The sequence below is a fragment of the Magnolia sinica genome, chromosome 4 (genome assembly GCF_029962835.1).
Source record: "Magnolia sinica isolate HGM2019 chromosome 4, MsV1, whole genome shotgun sequence".
NCBI lineage: Eukaryota > Viridiplantae > Streptophyta > Magnoliopsida > Magnoliales > Magnoliaceae > Magnolia > Magnolia sinica.
In genome coordinates this window covers 22,260,053-22,279,554 of record NC_080576.1, presented here as the reverse complement: position 1 = coordinate 22,279,554, position 19,502 = coordinate 22,260,053, and the positions used below count along the sequence as shown (strand labels likewise).

At 38.9% G+C, this 19,502-nt stretch overlaps 1 protein-coding gene across 1 annotated transcript; it reads right to left on the bottom strand.

The window, feature by feature from the left end:
- Positions 1-1,724: 1,724 nt before the first annotated feature.
- On the bottom strand, positions 1,725-7,614 carry LOC131242755 (glycosyltransferase BC10). Its single transcript, XM_058241599.1, has 2 exons — positions 6,269-7,614; positions 1,725-2,662 (listed from the first exon to the last, which is right to left on the bottom strand). Exons 1-2 carry the CDS (start codon positions 6,791-6,793, stop codon positions 2,021-2,023), a joined length of 1,167 nt encoding a protein of 388 aa, XP_058097582.1. The 5' UTR covers positions 6,794-7,614; the 3' UTR covers positions 1,725-2,020.
- Between the last annotated feature and the right edge of the window lie 11,888 nt (positions 7,615-19,502).

Sequence of the window (19,502 nt, the reverse complement as noted above, 5' to 3'; positions counted from 1 at the left end):
GGAAAAAAAAAAAGAAGAACAAAAGAAAGAATAGAAGAGACTGTTACAAAGGAAAAGGATGGTTTGACACGATTACTTCAAATAAAGCATGCAAGAGCGTGTAGGTGCTCGAGCATGCAACATATAACTTTTTATTTGAATACAAGTTGGAAACTAGATTGGTATTTTGGTACTGTGGGCCTGAAAGATTTAGTGGTGTAAAATTGGGTCTAAGGATTTCCTGATCATCCTTTCCGGGCCATTCATTAAAGAATCCAAACTCCCTCCCTCCTTCCTGATGAGCTTAGTGGCCATTTTGTGGCAGATTAAAAACCTTCAATTGAATCATTTCTAGCAGACCCTTTCGTATAGCCACACTAGAAATGGAGGAGCTGGTGATTTTTGAAAGTGGAATCAGTCTCCAAAATGGAGAAATGCACCTTGGATGCACCAACTTCATCAACTCCTGATTCGAACAAGTGTTAACTAAACCAGATGGCCCTGCACATTTCATCTTGTTGGGATGCTCCTTTGACTAATTCGGACGTGTCAGTACTATTTCATGCATATTAGGAATCATAGCATCTTCATTGAATGTCATCAAGGACTGTTCTTCAATGAAAGTCGGGGTAAGTTATAGAAAGAATCTGCCTGCTACAAAGTAGAAATGATCAGGCAAACCAAGGCTCTGGTTGCTCATACCATAGCTGATATGTATTCAAAATCTACATGCATTGCTGGGTACTGCATTTTTTACCTCTAAATGTCCTTCACCTGCAATTTCAGGTTTAAACACCAATAGAGAAACTTGGGTCAGGATTGGCGGATGAAATGGATATGCTGAGGGTGCGTTTGGATGCAGTATTGAATTGAATTGCAATTTTGAGGTTCAAATTGCAAATGCCTTTTTACCTTTGGGTTGTACTTGAAAGGTACATAACAAATCTGCAATTTAAGGGCGACTTCTTCATTATGAACGGTAGGAGACCTTTTTTCACCCTCTTTTTAATAAAACTGAATTTTGGCGTTCAATTCATTAATGCATCCAAGCAATTCACCGAGTGCTTTTGGGTGAGTAAAACTCTCATTAGACATGGCAATGAGGCACGTGTGTGAGATCATATCACGATAAGGTCTCCCTATGAAGATGCCTTCTCTAAAATCAGGAGTCTTGACTGTCAGGTGGGCTGCTCGTTAGAGTGTGGGCCCCTGGTCGATGTCCCTAAGCCGTTCATATCTTCTCCTCCTGAGAAAACAAAACGCATTGAACTAAAGATGAGGAATGGAATCCCTGAAAATACAGAGAAGGCTGTTAAGCTCCAGAACACTGCAAGCCGAAGAAAAACGGGATTCATAACACCCACCACCGAGTCAAAACGAAATGTTGAGCATGGTGGCAAGAGCATTAACCTCCTGAAACACAAAATATGCTCCCACAGTTCCTGATAAACCCAGCTAGCTCAACTGATTACATCTGAAATATTCCCTTAAATGGTAACCTGAAATAAATGTTTCGTACCTGCACCGCCTACCTGATGAGCGTGTTGGCCTGATTTTCAAGATATTGCAATTAGCAGTGGGTTGTTAGGGCTCCAATTTCTCACAAGTGGGCCGTGTTGCCACGTCTGAGGCGAACTCACAAAGTGCACTCAGGAGAGTTCACCTTCAGTGGGGAAATCCAAACATGGGTCCTTGATTTCAGGATGATTTCTGACCTGAAAATAGAATGGGTTGTCCCGTCCATCTGAACTGAACTTTGCACCATCGCCCACTTAAATGAATGGTTCAGATCACCAAGGGTGGTCTACAAACAGTAGAGATAGGTTTCGGCTCACAATTTGGTGGGCCAAATATCCAATATAAAAAAAACAAAAAAACAAAACTACCAGGGAAATAATAAAATCAACAACTGCAGCTGCCAAAAAATAAGAAAAATCTGGATGGACAACCAACAAAAACACATGTAAAGTACTATCTGGAATTCTGGATCCAATTTTTTTTCTTTGTTCTTCTGTTATAAAAGATTTTTTTATTTTTTTTTTCAAAATTTCATTACTGTGGAAGTGAGGTTGAGCAGGGGCTCTAGCGCACTGGGAGCAAACTTCCTTGCAAAGAGGAAACAAACAGAAGTCCGCCCAGAATTATACACACAGTCAGTCCCGTTATCCCTTATTGACATAATAAAACTCTCTGTAATGTCAGCAGCTCCATATGTTGCTGGGTGGGGGCCACCCCTCGACCAGTCGACCCATGTCAAGCTCCGATTCGAGTTCAGAGGTGCGTAGAACATGTTCAGGAAAGTCGGCAGGTAATGCTCATCTGGGTAGCAAGAAGGCTTACAATATTTCCTAAATAGCAGGTAGTATTTGGTGTCCGCAACTATATTTACAGCTAATCCACGGTTGAGTTCGAACCATTGAGACCCTTTTCTCCATTGGAAGAGCTGGATATCAGGCAACATGTTCCGGCTGTAACGGCCGCGACCGTAGCGGGTAGGGTCATCATAGGAGTTAATGAAGCTGTGGACTGAGCCGGTGATGTATTTGTAGATGGTGGCGAAGTCATAGACCGGAATGCAGCTCTCAGAGAGTAGAACAAACCGCTCATTGGAGAAATCAAGAAGAGCATTGGCTAAGAGGCGCCTCTCTGCGTCTACCAGTTCTACTGTTCCCCACTTAACGTCCTGTGAAGGGGAAGTCAACTGTTAAAGTCAGCAGCAGGTAACAGAGACAGGATGGTGAATTAGAAATTTAAGAGTTCAGGAAAGACACGGACATTCAAGAAAATTGCATAGTGAAAAGAAGAGAAATATGACAATTAGATTGGGAAGAATCCATGGTCTTATTTTTGTTCAGCAACTTAAATATTTATTGTTTTTGTGGTTAAATATTAGGAAAAAATGTATATTAGACTTGGAGGAGAAGCAAATACCCTATGGGTTTTCCAGGGAATTGGTCACTGTGACTCCAAGGCATGAGGTTAGTTGTCAGATATGTTTCAGGGAAAGAAGGAAATGGTAGGTTGAATAAGAAGCTTAAAATTGAGGTTCTTGAAGAACAAAATGTTGGTTTTAAAGGATTATGCATGCATGGGAACATCCTCTCATGCTCATATGTGCTGGTTTTGAGATCAAAACCTGATAAAGGGAATAAATGATGCAGGACCATATCCGATCGCAAAATAGGCTCAGGGTGGACCCCCACAGTTTACATGATTAAGAAATCACACCCTCCACCTGTCAAAATGCCCGATCTACAGCTTTGGCCACTTTTTGGCTAGTTACAGCCGGACAGCTGCCCTAAGTAGGGTATAGGCCACTCAGTGGGCCCCGCGGGTTGTCCCACTCAGTGGGCCCCGCGGGTTGTCCCACACATGGATACCCTCTCAGTAAAATTTTAGCCTTCTACAGCCTATCCAGTTGAAGATAGGTTCTTTTCCAAGTTCATCTCCTTATTTAATTGAACTGCAAATAATTTAGCTAGATTTAGTTACTTTATTTAGAAACAGTCCTAATTGGGCAGTTTATATGATTGTGTATGATATCGTATATATGGGCATGCGTTTGGAATGAAAGACCACATATTTAACTGAAGCAAAAGCCCTCTTTTTGGAAATTCCTAGAAATGAAACTCTCCTAGAATCTAGATGTGAGCCTCCACAAAATCTATCCCTTCTCTCTCTTTCTTCTTGTTGTTTTCTCCCATTCCCTACTACCTGTACTGCTGTGAATGGCTATTGTTGATATTGGAAGAAATGGCCAGGTTTTTGAGCCAAATGGCTAGAAAACATGTTTTAGCCATCCATTTGTTTTCTACATCATGGCCCAGCAGGAGTGAAATAGCTGTATTGTTGAGCCAAATGATCTAATCGATGTGGCCGACCTGATAGACAGCTCAGATCTCGCACACATCCATCTTGGCATTTGTGCTCGTATGTGAGTGAGCTTTGCATATATGCGGGCTTAGAAAACCTCATATCTAGAGAGCTTCAAATGTGAATTCTACAGTATAACTGATCAGTCTTTTCCATTATTATCTCTATAAATGGTTGACTAGATAATACAGCTAAACTGTGAGAAAAGCTAAAGGTATATGGAGGAGGTCAATGCAGCGTGGAAAAGGGTAAAAAGTGAGCAATACTATTTTTTAATTCATTATAATACAAAAATATATTTTCATGCAAACATTTATAGCATGTTTGACCAGATATATTCCGCTTTACATCAGTGAGTTGAAAATCAAGCTAAGTCACTGCTAAATCTTTAAATAACTCCAGCCATGTCATATGAATTAAGAAGAGGTTGTATATTTATTAGCATTCAGGTTCCTCATAGTTCAATTGCAGTATTAAAAAAATGAAGGGCATTTGGTCTAGTGGTATGATCTCGCTTTGGGTGCGAGAGGTCCCAAGTTCAATTCTCAGAATGCCCCCTTAATTCCCAGCTGAATTTTTGTTTCCAAGGTTAACCAAAAAAAAAAAAAATGTTTCCAGTAAATGTCTCACTCATGTGGTAACAATCATATCTTGCAGATGGACGTTATAAATTTACAATGAATTTTAACTTAAAGGTGTTGTGTATGTAGTAGTAACACTTTGTAATGACTAATGATTGCAAATGGAAGGTAGAAGCCAGGAATTTTTCGGGGACATGGCATTTTAGAGACAAGGGATGAGGGATTTGCAGCAAACTCTTCCTTCTTCTTTTTTTTTTTAATCTTATTCTTATTTATTTATTTTTTTTGAATGGGGATTTTTAACTGCAGCAAACCATTCTTGAGTACAGTATAATGAAAATAAAACAGAACTATCTAATGAAGCTATATCAAAATCTTATAACACACCACAGAATTGATACTTCTAAATTCAACTAGATTGATCAAACTCCGCTGACAGGAATGCACCAGTCAATCCCCAGCCTGAGCAGAGGAGGGTCGTGTTAGGTAGGTAGGCTTTTGCTAAGCAATCATGAGAATTCCAGTTCCAAATTTTGATGAATGGTTAGAGTTTGGAAGAGGTTATGATGATGACGATGACGATGATTGACAAGATAATTACCAGAAGAAGATCTAGGTCTTTTGTATTTCATGAAATTAGATGTGTGTGCAGTACAGCATTTTGGAGAAAAAAAAAAGTTCAGAGATTTGACCAGGCCTTTGATTCTTGATCATGGTACCCATGACTGCCATAGGACAGCTGGAAGGCCACCCCATTCAAGCAGAGAGGAAAGCTACCATGGAATCTTCTCCCGCTGACTCTATGTTGGGAGGTGTGGCTGGAACAGAACAGGCCTGTCTTCAATGACATTGAGGAATGAGGAGCCAGTGAACAACGTAGCAGACAGGATAAAAGGATAAAAGGAAACCTGCTCATATGGGCCTCTAACCACAGAGCATTCAGGGGCCTATCAATTGAGGAAATGGAAAGAAGATCGAAAGCCACTTGTAGGGCATGCCAAAGAAAAGATCTCAGCAGAGTCGAATGTGCAGGAATGGGCAGCAGGCTGGTGGTTCGAATTTGGTGGATTTTTCTATTAGAGATTAGGTAAAGGAAGAATGGGGGTGCTCACATTGACGGAAGCAGTAAGGTGCACCTTGCTTTCTCTGGCCCTTTCAAGGCATGTTCAAGTCAGCACACTAAAGCAATTGACCTTCAGGACCATGCATCTCATCCAGGCTCACCATCGTGACAAATCAATTAGAGTGGAATGCTCCTCCCTGGACATTATTTGCAGGGTCACAGGGGAAGCTGTTGCTCCTTGGTCATTGTTTTAATCTTCCAAGTGCCTAATACCATTGTTGCCGGGCCAAACACTTTGTTTGCCCTGGCTCTGAATGGTGGTAGTCCTGTTGTGTCTTCTATAGCCAGGATTGGCTCATCCCACCATGATTTTTGTACTGGGAATTCCATTTCTCTTCTTTAGTTTAATATATTTGTTTCTTATCTTCTAAAAATAAAAAGCTTGCCATAGGAGACCACTTGTGGTCTGCATAATAGCATGTTTGTTGGCCACATACTGCAAATTTGACATCTAAATGCAAGTCAATATCCTGAATTGGATATTTGTTTCCATGAAGAATGATTACAAGTGGCTTTGATTTACACAACAATATTGCAACAAATTCCATTATCTGTATGCATGCTCCATCTTTCCCTGATTGGCAAACCAACAGAGGATATTTTAAAACAACACAAAGGTAAAAATAAAGATACATGTGTCAAAACATTTCTTCAATAGAAAGATAATCTAACGCAAAGCATTTGCAAGCATACCAGATCAAAGGGACCTTACCTGGCTAGGAATCTGCCGCCCAAAGAAAGCTGAGGTTTGGGAAACATTGAGCTTGTAGCCCGGAAGTGCATGCACATAAATAGTAAACAGATCTTCATGGCCATAGAAAAACCTATCCCACAAAGGCACAAGTGGCAAAGGCCCCCGCGTCAAAAACATGAACGCCACTTTCGGCACTCTCTTATATGGATACTTCTCTTTTCTCGGTACCATTGAAGCCCTCCAGAAAAGCTCCTCATCTGTCATCTCATGCGTCATATGCCGCGGGTGGATGAAATTCCTCATGCTCAAACAATCCTCATCCTGGCAAACCGGCAGATGTGTAGGAAAGAACAGTTCAGTGTGAGAGGTAAAGTATCGAGTGACATGGGCACTAGCTGACAAGCCTATAAACACCCCAGTTACAAAAATAACCAAAGCTGAAATGATCTTTAATAGTCCAAGTGACACATCCTTGCTTGTAGTTCCATTCAACAACTTATCACCTGCTTCCTCATCTGCCCGACTCCTCACCACGGGCTTCATCGCACTTCCCTCTAGAAACTACAAAACTCTATCACCAATCTTCTTAGATCTTTATTGTAATCCCTTGTCTTATTTATCAACAATCACACAAACTTGGTGAAAACTAGATCAAACAGTCATCAAAACACTTAATTTTCCACAGAAATCGGAATCAAAATCCTCATTTGTGGAAATCTAGCTTTATCCACAAATCCTTCAAACTGCCATTCGCGAGTTTCCTGGTCGAATGAACGTATATAAAGATCGCAAGAATCGAACCTCGCAAGCTGCCTCCAATCAAACTAAAATTCAAATCTCCTCTCTGCTTACAGTTAGAGCAAGAAAGACCAGATTGCGTTCGAATCTCAATCAAACAGACTGCTGACAATCGAATCACTCTTTCTCGAATCCAAAACTAAAACATGTTCCAAAAACCCTAGAAAAATCCAATCTGAAGAAAGATCGCCTTCAACTACGACTTCGCGGCAGTCGAAACTCAAACCTCTTTCTTGATCGAAACCCTAGAATTCAAAATCTCAATAGAAAAGAAAATGAAACAGTAAGACGTGGAGCTGACCTTAAAGAACAACGAATCGCGTCCGATCTTCGATTGCTTTGCTGGAAGCTTATGGTTAATTGAACCGGAACTCTCGGAATTCAAGTTTTCTACGAATCTGGGTTTTTTATTTAGACAGATCAAGACGAAACAATAACTGAATTTCAATTGCCAGAACTCGGAGAAATCCGAATCTGGTCAGATTGAGATTGAGAAGGTTGGTTTTACGTGGATTTGATGACTGGAATCGTCGGAGATTTGAATCGAGAAAACCTCTCTCTCTCTCTCTCTCCCCTATATATATATATATATATATATATATATATATATATATATATATATATTATCTGTGGGAACGATGAGGCGGTAGCAGTTAAGAAGAAACGGTCGTTCCAGAAAACGAGTGAGGGCGGGCTAATGTGTACCGGTCAGCGCACGGGAGGGATGATATGACTGACCCCAGTAACATGAGCCAGGTGGTTTGTAGCTGAAGCTGGTTTCGCTCGGTAGAGCAGAGGCCTTGGGTGGTGGGCCCCGCAGTCTGGTCCCATATCGGACGGTCCTGTTTTACCAAACTAGACGACTCTTGGCCATTTAACGCGACTGATTGGATGTTTAGGACCATCTGGTCCGGTAGCCTGGGATCGTGGGGTCTGGTGGATGAACAGGCCTGTCACGACGCACTACTTCAACGTCGGGGCGCCTCTTTTTTTTTTCTTTTTTTTTTTTGAGAAAATTCGGACTGTAAATCCCACCTTTTACCCAGCGTCTTTTCCAATCGCTCCCAAACTAAACCTGTACGGACACACTATTTTCATACGATAATATCCTTCTGTAAACCTACAGCTACGAATTATAACCGTAGCCATTGGTACGCATGTGCATAGTAAGGAATGGCCTCCAATAGCTACGGTTATAGTCCGTAGCTATAGGTCTAAAGAATGGACGGTTCAACTATGATGTATTTTCATATGAAAATAGTGTGTCCGTACAGAATAGTTTAGGTTGGGAGCATTTGGAAAAGACAGTGGGTAAAAGGTGGGATTTATAGTCGGAAATTTCTCTCTCTTCTTCTTCTTCTTTTTTTTTTTTTTTTTTTGGAGCTTGTTTGGCCCACGGGATTAAATGGTATGGAATTGTATCAATGGGATCAAGACCGCTGCTGTACAATGACTGCATGTTTCAAAATAACATGGTATTTGGGCAATCCAATCTCCATGTTTGAGATAAAATTCCTGTTATAGGAAAAACGCTAGATTAAGCAAAATTATGTATAGTGAAGCATGAAATTGTAATCGACAAACTAAATTCTCACCTATACATGTATATAACTAGAATTAGAGCTGTACACGAACTGAGTTAGCTTGTTTAGCTCACTCGACTCGGTTCAAAATCGAGTTCGAGCCAAGTCGAGCTGATTTTTTTAGCTCAAAAAAATTTCGAGCTGAGTTCGAGCTCGACTCGACTCGTATTGAATCGACTTGGTGACTCAGTTATTTTGATATTAATGTTACACACCAAGTGTTTGATAAAATGACTGAATGAAGTGCCGTTTCGAGTGCATACATTCTTCGCGGGATCAACCAGTGGCAAGAAAGGAATAGATATGAAACAAATCACTTCAAAATAAAAATAAAAACTTCGCGTTATAAAACTGCCCTCAAATCATGATTTTGATGTTGCCCGCCCAATGTTTAATAAAATACATGTATGTTGTTGTTACTGTTGTGTATTTTGTGAAAAAATTAAAGATGCATTGTATGTGTTTGAGAAAATGCCGCATAGGCTCAAACTTGCCCGAGCTACTGACCGAACCGAGTTGAGTTAGCCAGTCAGGCTCAAGGATCAAGCTAAGCCAAGTTCGAGCTGAGGTTAGCTATTGGCCAAGCCAAGCTATGCCAAGCTTGACTCAATTCGACTTGTCCACATGCATAGTGGATTTTAAAAATCACCGGAAACCCCACATGGATTCAAATACAATTTTATCCTATTTAATCTCAACCCTTCCGTCCTCAACATTGGATGAAATTTGCACAGAACCCAATGCAATTCCATCCACCCAGTCCCATCTAAGCTGACATACCAAACAAGTACATGTAGAAAATACGCTAGGAGAGTAGAGTCACGAGCCGATTAGCGGTTACCTAGGTAACATCTTAGTGGTTGTTACCCTAACTATTTGGAGCCCATCTAATGTATTTGTTGTATCTGTTTTTCCATCTCATTTTAGGATGTGATCCCAAACCTTAGATCCAAATCCTAGGTGAACCATACTATTAGAAACAGTGACGAATAACCATTAAAAACTTTTTGTGGGCTACAAAAGTTTTGGATCAAGCTAATCTTTTTATTTTCCCTTCATTCAGGTCTTCTTAACATTATCAAGAGGTTGGATGGAAAATAAACATTATGAAAACCTTACAATGAGTCCTTCAAAAATTTTAATGGTGAGGCATTCAAACACCACTGTTTTCTGTGGTGTTGTAACGCCCTGAAATTCGAGGGTCGAGCATAACTCAGCTCCCGAGTTTCACAATATCACTTATGCAACATATTTAATGATGGATGTATGTTGTCTGTATGAGTGCATAAAACATGGAATAGATTAACCCAAACAGCAAACGTAATTCAGGGATAAGTGAAAGACGCAAGCGGAAGACTTAAAGAAACATATGTGTACATGTGCAAGTCCCTGAAATACGTATACTCTGCCAGGTCATAATTACAAGTGTTGTTTTCAAAATATATGCATCAAAATGACATTATCTATTACAATTACAAAAAAAAAATCCAGAATCCCCGCATATCAGGACATGGCTCACATGAACCCGCCTAAGAACTGCATAAAAGAAAACGCGTCCTCATCATCCTCATACTCCTGCTCTACCTCAGGGGTCGCGTCATCATCTGCATCTAAGACAGAGTTTAGTTGGTGTTGAAATACCGTCCCAGAATGTGGGAGTGAGTGATCAACTCAGTGAAACTATACAGTAAAAGTTAACATGTTATCAAATCAATCAAGCAGTAATGATAAGGCAATACAACCAAACACATCCTAATTACTCTTGTTAATGCAAGGATGTATGTAGAAATGATGCATGCTCTCGCCTGCACTCCCTCAGCGTCTTCATCTTACGGTACGCATGACAACCTCTCGCAGTGCCAACAACTCCAACGCACATGCAATGCGGTACATGAACATGATTACCAAGTTGTTATTGGTCCTTTTCATACAGCAGGATTGGGAAGCTAAGGTACCTTCCTCATATAACTTTCCAAACAGTGATCCATTCTAGGGTCGTCAGTCCTAGACAATCTCATACGATCATATGGTTTTAGGTCGCTGCAAAGGGCTCGTCACCAATTAATGCATGCCTATTATACCTTAGTTACTACCCTAAGGCTCGTCGCCTCAATGCAGTATCAAGGTAAGCTCGAGGTCACTATAAAAGGCTTGTCACCAATCAATGTAGGCCGACAGCACGAATATAGTATCCCATACCACCATAATCGGCTCACGAGTCGGGTGTGCCCACTGGTCACTACGGGAAGGCTCGTCACTCCAGCGTAGGCCGACAGCTCGACCACGGTGTCCCATACCACCATGTCCGGCTCATGAGTCTTAGCGAATCAAGGTACAATGGTTAACGGAATTGCATTGGTAAGTTTGGTACCCTGGATTCAAGCAATAGCGTTTATACATGGTGTACATCCACCGGGACAATCGGGTTACTTGACGAACTCGACTAGCACGAGCGCATATTGAGTTGAACGACATAGAGTGCGCAAACACTCCGTGTGGCCAAACCACTGCCGACAACCCTAATACGACTCGGGTTCGTCAAACACGTCTTGCGTGGCGAAAACGACCTTGGTCACGAACTCAAGGTTTGTTACCGATTTCCTGGACTATTCCATAGTCCCAAATATCTTCAATTATAACAGATATTCATACTAACAATTTAGAATAGTAATGGAACAACCATGCTAATCATACAGTATGTGAGCATTTGAAGAATATCAACTTAACATGAATTACACATAAGTAGTGCTTGAAGTTAAACAACAAAGAATGTAAATTGCATGTAGGAAATCATACACACCAATAGGATAGTTGAGAATCTCTTCTCAACGCCCATAATAGGTTAATATATTACACACTTAACCATTCAGACATTTCTACAAACACTTAAACTACATAGGCCAACATACATGACGTATGTTGGTGATAACACACATTTGGACAATTCCTTTCGCCAAGGAGTTAACACACATACGACTAGCACAAGTACACGACAATTAATCATGGCAACACACATGTTCATATTTTATACGTATACGATACTTACTACATATACATAGAATACACAAATCTCAATATAACTCATATATATCAGGAACGCAAAATAAACATCACAGTTGGCATGTGAAATTGCATCCACAACAATAATAAACCATTACCCAACATTGAAAGCCTTGAAAACCATAACCTATACGAATATAGTCCGCACCTTAAACTAGAAAAAGCGCACAGATCTGATTCAGACGATAAGTCTTCGTCAACGGCGACTAGATAACCTAAGGCATGAATAAAAATGAGCTATATCAATACTTAGACAAGTCTAAGCTCTAAAACAGGTTAGGGTTTGATTAACTTACCCAAGAATGAACTTAGAATCGCCGGAATAACGATTCAAAAGTGATGGTTTAGGGATATAGAGTAACTAGAAAGAATCTCAAGATGATTCACCAACTTCTCTCTCACTTTCTCTCTCTTTTAGCTAGGGTTAGAAAATTCGTATGGAATTGAGAGTGAGGGTTTTAAGGTTTTTATATAGGCCTAAAATAGATGAAAATAGCCCCAGGGCCAAGGTATACTTAGGTTATAACCAAATCAGGCCTATATTGGTCCAACAGAACACTTCTGGTGGTCCTTTCTCCACGTGCGGTCGGACTTAAGCTCACTGACTATGGATCTAAGTCAGGCTGAGTTTTCGTACCGATCGGATTTACAGATCAGCCGTAGCGGACCACTCTCAATTCAACGGTCATCGAAACTCGATCAGGTCCACCGGCACTATGACATGTCAGGGCCATCTTCCCTAATCCGAGGGTGAAATTGAATCAGAATCCAACGGTCAGAAAGCTTAGAATCGGCACGCAAGCGACACGACTCGAATTTCATAAATTCATATTTAATTTCTCAGCTTTCTCACACTCTTTACTCCGGACTCAAGCAAATCGACCAGGACATCATCTGGTCTTGATTTTTGAGGTGATGGTCAAGCCCAACAAGATAACCAAAATTGTCTAAGATCGACTCTATCGGACTTTCGACGCGCGGTCCAGGTCCGATACAAAGTTTCCAAGTACTCCCGAGAGCAACTGGATTTAGCATTGAATCCTAGATTTCGGGGTAACATAGCGTTAACGATTCTACAGATTTTGAGTCCTGCAGATCAAATTTAAAGTGATTGATACTAATTTCACAAGCAATTGAGTTTAACGCTAGTTAACCCACACATAACTTTTAAGGAATTCAAGGTGGTACTCAAGTCTTTACACAAAATTTTTCGGGCCATTACAGGTGTGGTCCACCTGAGATTTGGATCTACTTAATTTTTGGGAAGATGTCCTAATATAGCCTAGAGAAACGGATGGACGGCATGGACTTATAACATATCATCAAGGTGAGCTCCACAGTAGGTGTAACACCTAATCCACTCGCAATAGAGTTGGGTGCTGGTAAGGTTGCGCTGAGGTAACAACTTAGTGAGTGAGTCCCTGACCATGGGGCCCACCTCCATGTATGTCTTGTATATTCATCTGTTTTTCCTATTCATTTTAGGGCATGGGCCCAAAAATAGAACATATCCAAATCTCAGGTATACTGTATCACACGAAATAGTGGTGATTGATAATTTAAACTTTGTGTAGGCCATAAAAGTTTTCCTCTTATCTCGGTTTGTGTGACTTTATCAATAGGTCGGATCGTAAATAAATATTACAGTGGACCTTAGGAAGTTTTTAATGGTGGGCATTCAATTACCACCTTTTCCTATGGTGCGGTCCACCTGAGATTTGTATCTGCTTCTTTTTTGTGTCTATGCCCTAAAATGAGCTGGTAAAATGGATGAACAATACAAATATGGAACACAAATATTAAGGTGGGCCTCACAATCAAGGACTCACCCGTTAGGTTGTTACACGGACTCATCTAATCTGAAGAAGAATAAAAATATGAAAGAAAAGAATGGAAGAAAAAGGAGGAGAGAGAGACTGATAAAAAAATACTTTATTAAAAAACTATGAGAAAAAAAAAAGGAGAGAGAGAGATTACTTACTCAATTATTTGTATAGAAAAAAGCTTTATATTTTTAAATTTCAATTTTAAGAAAGAAATTCCTAGCTACTTGTCTTTCTAATTTAACTCAACTAAAGCTTGTTTAGTAACGAAGTATCCTAATTATATTAAGACTTAACATATACAATGATTCTCAATACTCCTTATCATTAAATCTTACTTACATCTATCGTTTTTTTTTTTAAAAAAATTAAAGAGATCAAACTTATTTGTACTTAACGCTTAATATTTGCTCACAACCTTTTCATGAGTAAAGTAGTAATAGACCTCTATATGCTTTACACAAGCATAAAATGCCATATTTGATGCCAGTATAATTGAGCTACTATTGTCATTCGTGATTGGAATGAGATAATCAATTTTATTTTTTGTCAAAGTCTTTTAATAGTTGTATCAACTATATGCTTTCACATGTAGCTAGCATCACAACTCAATATTCAGCCTCTATAATAGACAACGTAACAATGTGTTGCTTCTTGCCCAAGACACACTTCTCGAATGAAGACTGAAACAGAAACTCGATGTTGAACGATGTGTAAATAGGTCATAGGTCAAATTTGGATCACAATAGACTTTAAGCTTTATCAATAGATTGTATGCATAAAAGTCACCTTATATATCTCAAGATATGCTTCATTGTATCCATATGTAGCTTCCTCAACCCATGGTAAACAAAACTTTACAAACATGACTAAATTGAATTTTCTATAAATAGTCTAAATACACTTCTTTATTTGTAATCTCTTATCACTTCAATTCCTGAAAAGTATTATAAGTTTCCAAATTCTTTCATCTTAAACCTTTGAGAGTAAATTTTTTAACTTTTTCACATCTTTTGGAATATTATTGTGATAATCAAATATTCACAATAAATAACACATATAACTACTCTCCATGTGGAATCCTTCATAAAAGTGCATGCATCAATGAAAGATTAAACAAGACTATTTGAAAAGAAAAAGAAAAATCTCTAACCTTTATAAACCAAGCTCAAGGTGCTTGTTTTAGACCATAAATCATCTTCTTAAACTTGCATATATGTCTCTGTTTTTTTTAGGATATTCAAATTCTTGAGTCGCTTCATATATACTTCCTTATCAATATTGTTATTTAAGAATATATTTTTTATATTCACCCGTTAAGGCATCCAACCATTTGCAATTGCAAAAGGTATAATAACATATATGCTTGAAATTTTAATTGCAAAACTATATGTTTCATCGTAGTCCTTTTAATAGCTTGAGAAAAATATTTATGTTATTATAACTTTTGCAATTGCAAATGGTTGGTATAGTAAATTGGAATGTATTTGCTATAAAATAAGCAATGATTACTTAAGACGGGTATTTGTTAAGTTGTCATATCCATCCATTCTATTTTGGAGCAATCAAAATCCTTTTAAATTAGTTAAACGCCAATGGTCTTTGTCCAACCAAACGTGTGAAAGATCCACACTGCTGCAAATGTTGAAGGATAAAATATATTGCAATTCTCTCTTATACAATCTAGATGCTAATAGCGTAACTCTATGTAACTCCATGGTCAAATTCCGTTGACAATAGAATTTATGAAAAATATATTGTAATCATTGATTATTTACCATATAATTCTTAAATAAATTACATATTCAAACTGGCCCTTGGCCACAAATGCGTATTATAACACTCAACTTTACTTGTAGCTTTTCATTTTATTTTGTATATTTACTTGTAATTATTTATTTATTTATTCTTCACAAGCTCAACTAAGTCTTACATGCCATGCTTTTTCAATGCACTCATTTCCTTTTCTATAATCAACTGCAATTAAAATTCATCTATCACTTCTTTTAACGCATTGGCTCGTATGAATATATAACATGCATCATATAAACATAAGGTATATTCATGACATGATAATATATAAGCCTTTTAACATTAAACATTTTACGGAATAGGATATCTGCACTCTATATCACCACTTGAAAATGTTGTAATTTTTTTCTCTTTTAATTTTTTTGACTTAAATCTTTTTGCTAGTTTAGACAATTGTAAAGTGGACAGTCTTATATCTTATTCTACATCTAGTAGCCTCTAAAGACTTCAACTCACTATTTGGAGGTTGATTCAATTATAAGATCCTATCAAAACTAACATCACGGCTATCATAGATACAGTTATTTATTGAATTATAATATTGGTATACATTTTTCTCAAATAAATATCTAAAAATATATATAATTTAAAGCCTTTGTAGCAACCTTGTTATAATTTTCATCACTATACTTTTCATGAGGCACACATCCAAACACCCACGTATGTATCCAATCTAGCTTTTCCTTGTAAAGAATTTGATGTAAAACTTTCATATCTGGCCGCAACATCATACAATTGATCAAGTATATTACAATACGAGTAGCTTCGGTGTAATAAACTTTTGACAAATTCTTTTAGTTCAACATAACACGATGGGCTTTGCTATATGGTAGTTCTTCCTCTAAGCAATTTCATTTTATTAAGGCATTTATGGGCAAGTGATTTGTTTTTTATGTTACGCGCTTTAAAAAAAAAAAAACCCATTAAAATCATTAAATACGCGTTCTCCACCATTAGTATGAGGCCCACCATCATGTCCGTGTGAAATTTACTTTACCCATTAATTTTACTAGCTCCTATTAAGATGAGAACCCAAAAATGAGATAGATCCAATGCTTGAATGCCCCACACCACATACAACAATACGGATGGAGACAACCACCTACGAAACCTTCACATGATCACTTGATGTTTATATGACATCTGACCTATTCATGAGGTGATTCCCATGAGGATGAATGGAACTTTTATGCGTGATGTTTAATTCTCTCTGTTTCTGTGATATAGTTCGTAGGAGTTTTGGGTCTGTCATATTTATAGGCTCGTAACCTAACCTGAACCAAAGAAGTTAATGATCGAAGTGGATTTCACAGGGATGCTACTGTGAACCCTAGAGACCTCTGGGCTACAGAAGCCAGCATTAGCAGTCTTACAAGTATCCATGCCATCCATCCATTTTGACAGATCATTTTAGGTAATGAGTCCCCAAAATAAGGCAAATCAAAGGCCTGAGTAGACCACGCTACAAGAAACAATGGCAATATTGACAACTACCATTAAAACCTACCACACACGGGAAACAATGGCAATATTGACAACTACCGTTAAAACCTTCTTAGGACCGACACTGATGTTTATTTGCCATTTTATCTATTCATAATGCCACATAGACCTGGATTAAAAAACATAAATATCACATTGATCGAAAACTTATGCAACCCTCAAGGTTTTCAAGAGTAGGTGTTCAATCCTCAATGTTTCCTGTGGTGTGGTCCACTTGAGCCTTTCCACTTCCATTTGCCTTTTTTTATAGGCTCGTGCTCTATCAAAATGGATGGACGGCATAGATAAACATATATACATCTTGGTGGACCATCCATTTTGAAATATCATTTTAAGTAATGATCCCAAAAGTTAGACCATCCATTTTGAAATAAAGCTCAACATATTCATACCACAGGAAACAGTGGATATTTACTATTCAATGCCTACTGTAAAACTTCTATGTCCCACAAAAGTTATGGATGAAGATGATATTTATGTTTTCCCTTCATTCGGATCTACATGGCCTTATGAACAGATTGGATGGCAAATAAGCATTAACGTGTGCCCTCTTAAGGTTTCAATAGCTAGTATTGTTGTCACCATCATTGTCATCAATGATTCCTTTAGTGTGGTCTACCTAAGCCTCTAACTTGCCTCTTTTTCTTTTTTTGGCTCATTACCTAAAATGATATGTAGAGGTGGGGATCGAGTCGAGTTGGACCAGCATTTTGCCAACTTCTGACCCGAACTTGATCCAACTTGAGACCGAGTCCAGTAGGTTTGTCAACTCCCTGACCCGAACTTGATCCAACTCGAGACCGAGTTCAGCAGGCTTGACTCGATACGAACCAATTCTTGGCTGGGCTGACCCGAACCGAGTCCGACTCGGTTAGAGAAACTGAGTTGGGACGATTCGGATCCGAACCGATTCTATGGCCCATAAATCAACGGTTAAAGACAAAGCAACCGGTATATGTTTAAAGAAAGAAATTTGAAATATCAGAAGTGATAAATCTTTCGCACAGGTAGTTTTTTTCACCCAACGCTTCATCTATAACATGGCCCATTATATAAATGGTTTGGATTATCTAAACATGAATTCAACGGCTGTAGTTCATTTCCTTTAACAACAAAAAACTCCAACAAAAAGAAAGGAAGAAAAAAAATGATTCATTTTCTTCTTCTTCTCTGCAGTCCAAAACACATCAAAACCATAGCTTATGCAAAGAAAGAAAATCAGGAGAAAATCATTGCTCTTTCTTTTTTGTTTGTCATCTCTCCTTCTGATCAGGTTTGGGGCGGCGCCGGCTAGGGTAGAGGTAAGGTTCAGGTAGATGAAGGGTAAAGATAAAAAATAAAAAAATAAAAATTTGACTTTATTGTATCCGATTCCGGTTCGGATCAAATCGAGTTGCAGCGCGACCGAACTCGACTCAGTCGGGCTTCACATCCGAATGGGTATACTCAATCCGACCCAATTCTGGCTTTTGGCATGGGTCGAGTCGAATCCAACCGATTCAGTCGACTCAAATCCAACGAGTTGAGCCGGATCCTGCCCACCTCTAAATATGTCCAACTAAATAGATCATGTGGATTAAAAAATACATCAAGGTGGGCCCCCCAAAGCTCCTGCGTGGACCGTCTGTTTCTGACTAGGTTCTGGTGAGGGAGTACCCAATCCGCGTCCGTGGGCTCCACTTGTACAGCTGATAAACCCGAACAGGCTATACAACCTGCCGGCCCAGCATCGTATGATGTTCTCGTTGACCTGTGCCAGCCGTGATGTATGACTTGGATTTGGATGGCACACGTAGGGGTTGAAAATTGAAATTAACGTACGCCACTTTGTGGGCTCCACCATGGTGTCGTGCGCCGCACAAATCGCTCGGGTCGGCCACGAATTTAATCATGTGATTTGATTGACGGGTTTTACAAACACTTAAGTTAAATGACGTTTGCAAGAATACATCCCCGCGTACCGCTTGATGAACGGTCATTTTTCAATGATCTAAACCTTTAATTTAATGGGCCTCACATTTTCCGGAAGATAGAAAAAATATATATTTTAATCTAACTATTTCAATCCATTGATCATTTGACTCTTTTCCTTTGTATATGGATGGTCTTATTAAAATCTAAAAAATCAAAATTTTTAAATAAATAAATTTCGTATTTTGTTTTCTAATGATATTTCATCATGAGAATCATCGTATAAACGGTTTGGATCATTATAAAGGTCCCCAATGAACAGCTAAAGTCCCGATATAATGTATTTTAATATGTCGCGATGCATTCTACCGTTCCTCTGAGGCAATTACCGACTCCCACGTCGAAACCGAGGTTTTCTAATTCCGCACGTGTGCAAGCCCTGCACAGCCACACGCAGACATATGTGCTAATATAGAACTGAATTCTTGATCAGATCTTTCCATCAGGTAGGACACACTGATTAAACTTTTTTTTCCCCAAAATCAAGCGAAACATATACCTTAGGTGGGCCACATAACAAATGGACGGTTCTAAATTTTTCGGTTAACCGTTGGTTTACCTTGTATATTGTGGCCCCCATGAGGAGAAAAACTGCATTATTTTTAATTCATAAGATCTACGCCTTGGTTTACATCAAATGGAAAGCTTGGATCTTATACTCATCTTCCATGCTGGGAAATGCATCTGCGTGTGGATGGCAGC

Coding starts and splice junctions, on each gene's coding strand:
- LOC131242755 (XM_058241599.1), bottom strand. CDS start 6,793: ATGAAGCCCGTGGTGAGGAGTCGGGCAGATGAGGAAGCAGGTGATAAG. Junction 2,663..6,268: donor GGCGGCAGATTCCTAGCCAG/GTAAGGTCCCTT, acceptor TCCCCTTCACAG/GACGTTAAGTGGGGAACAGT.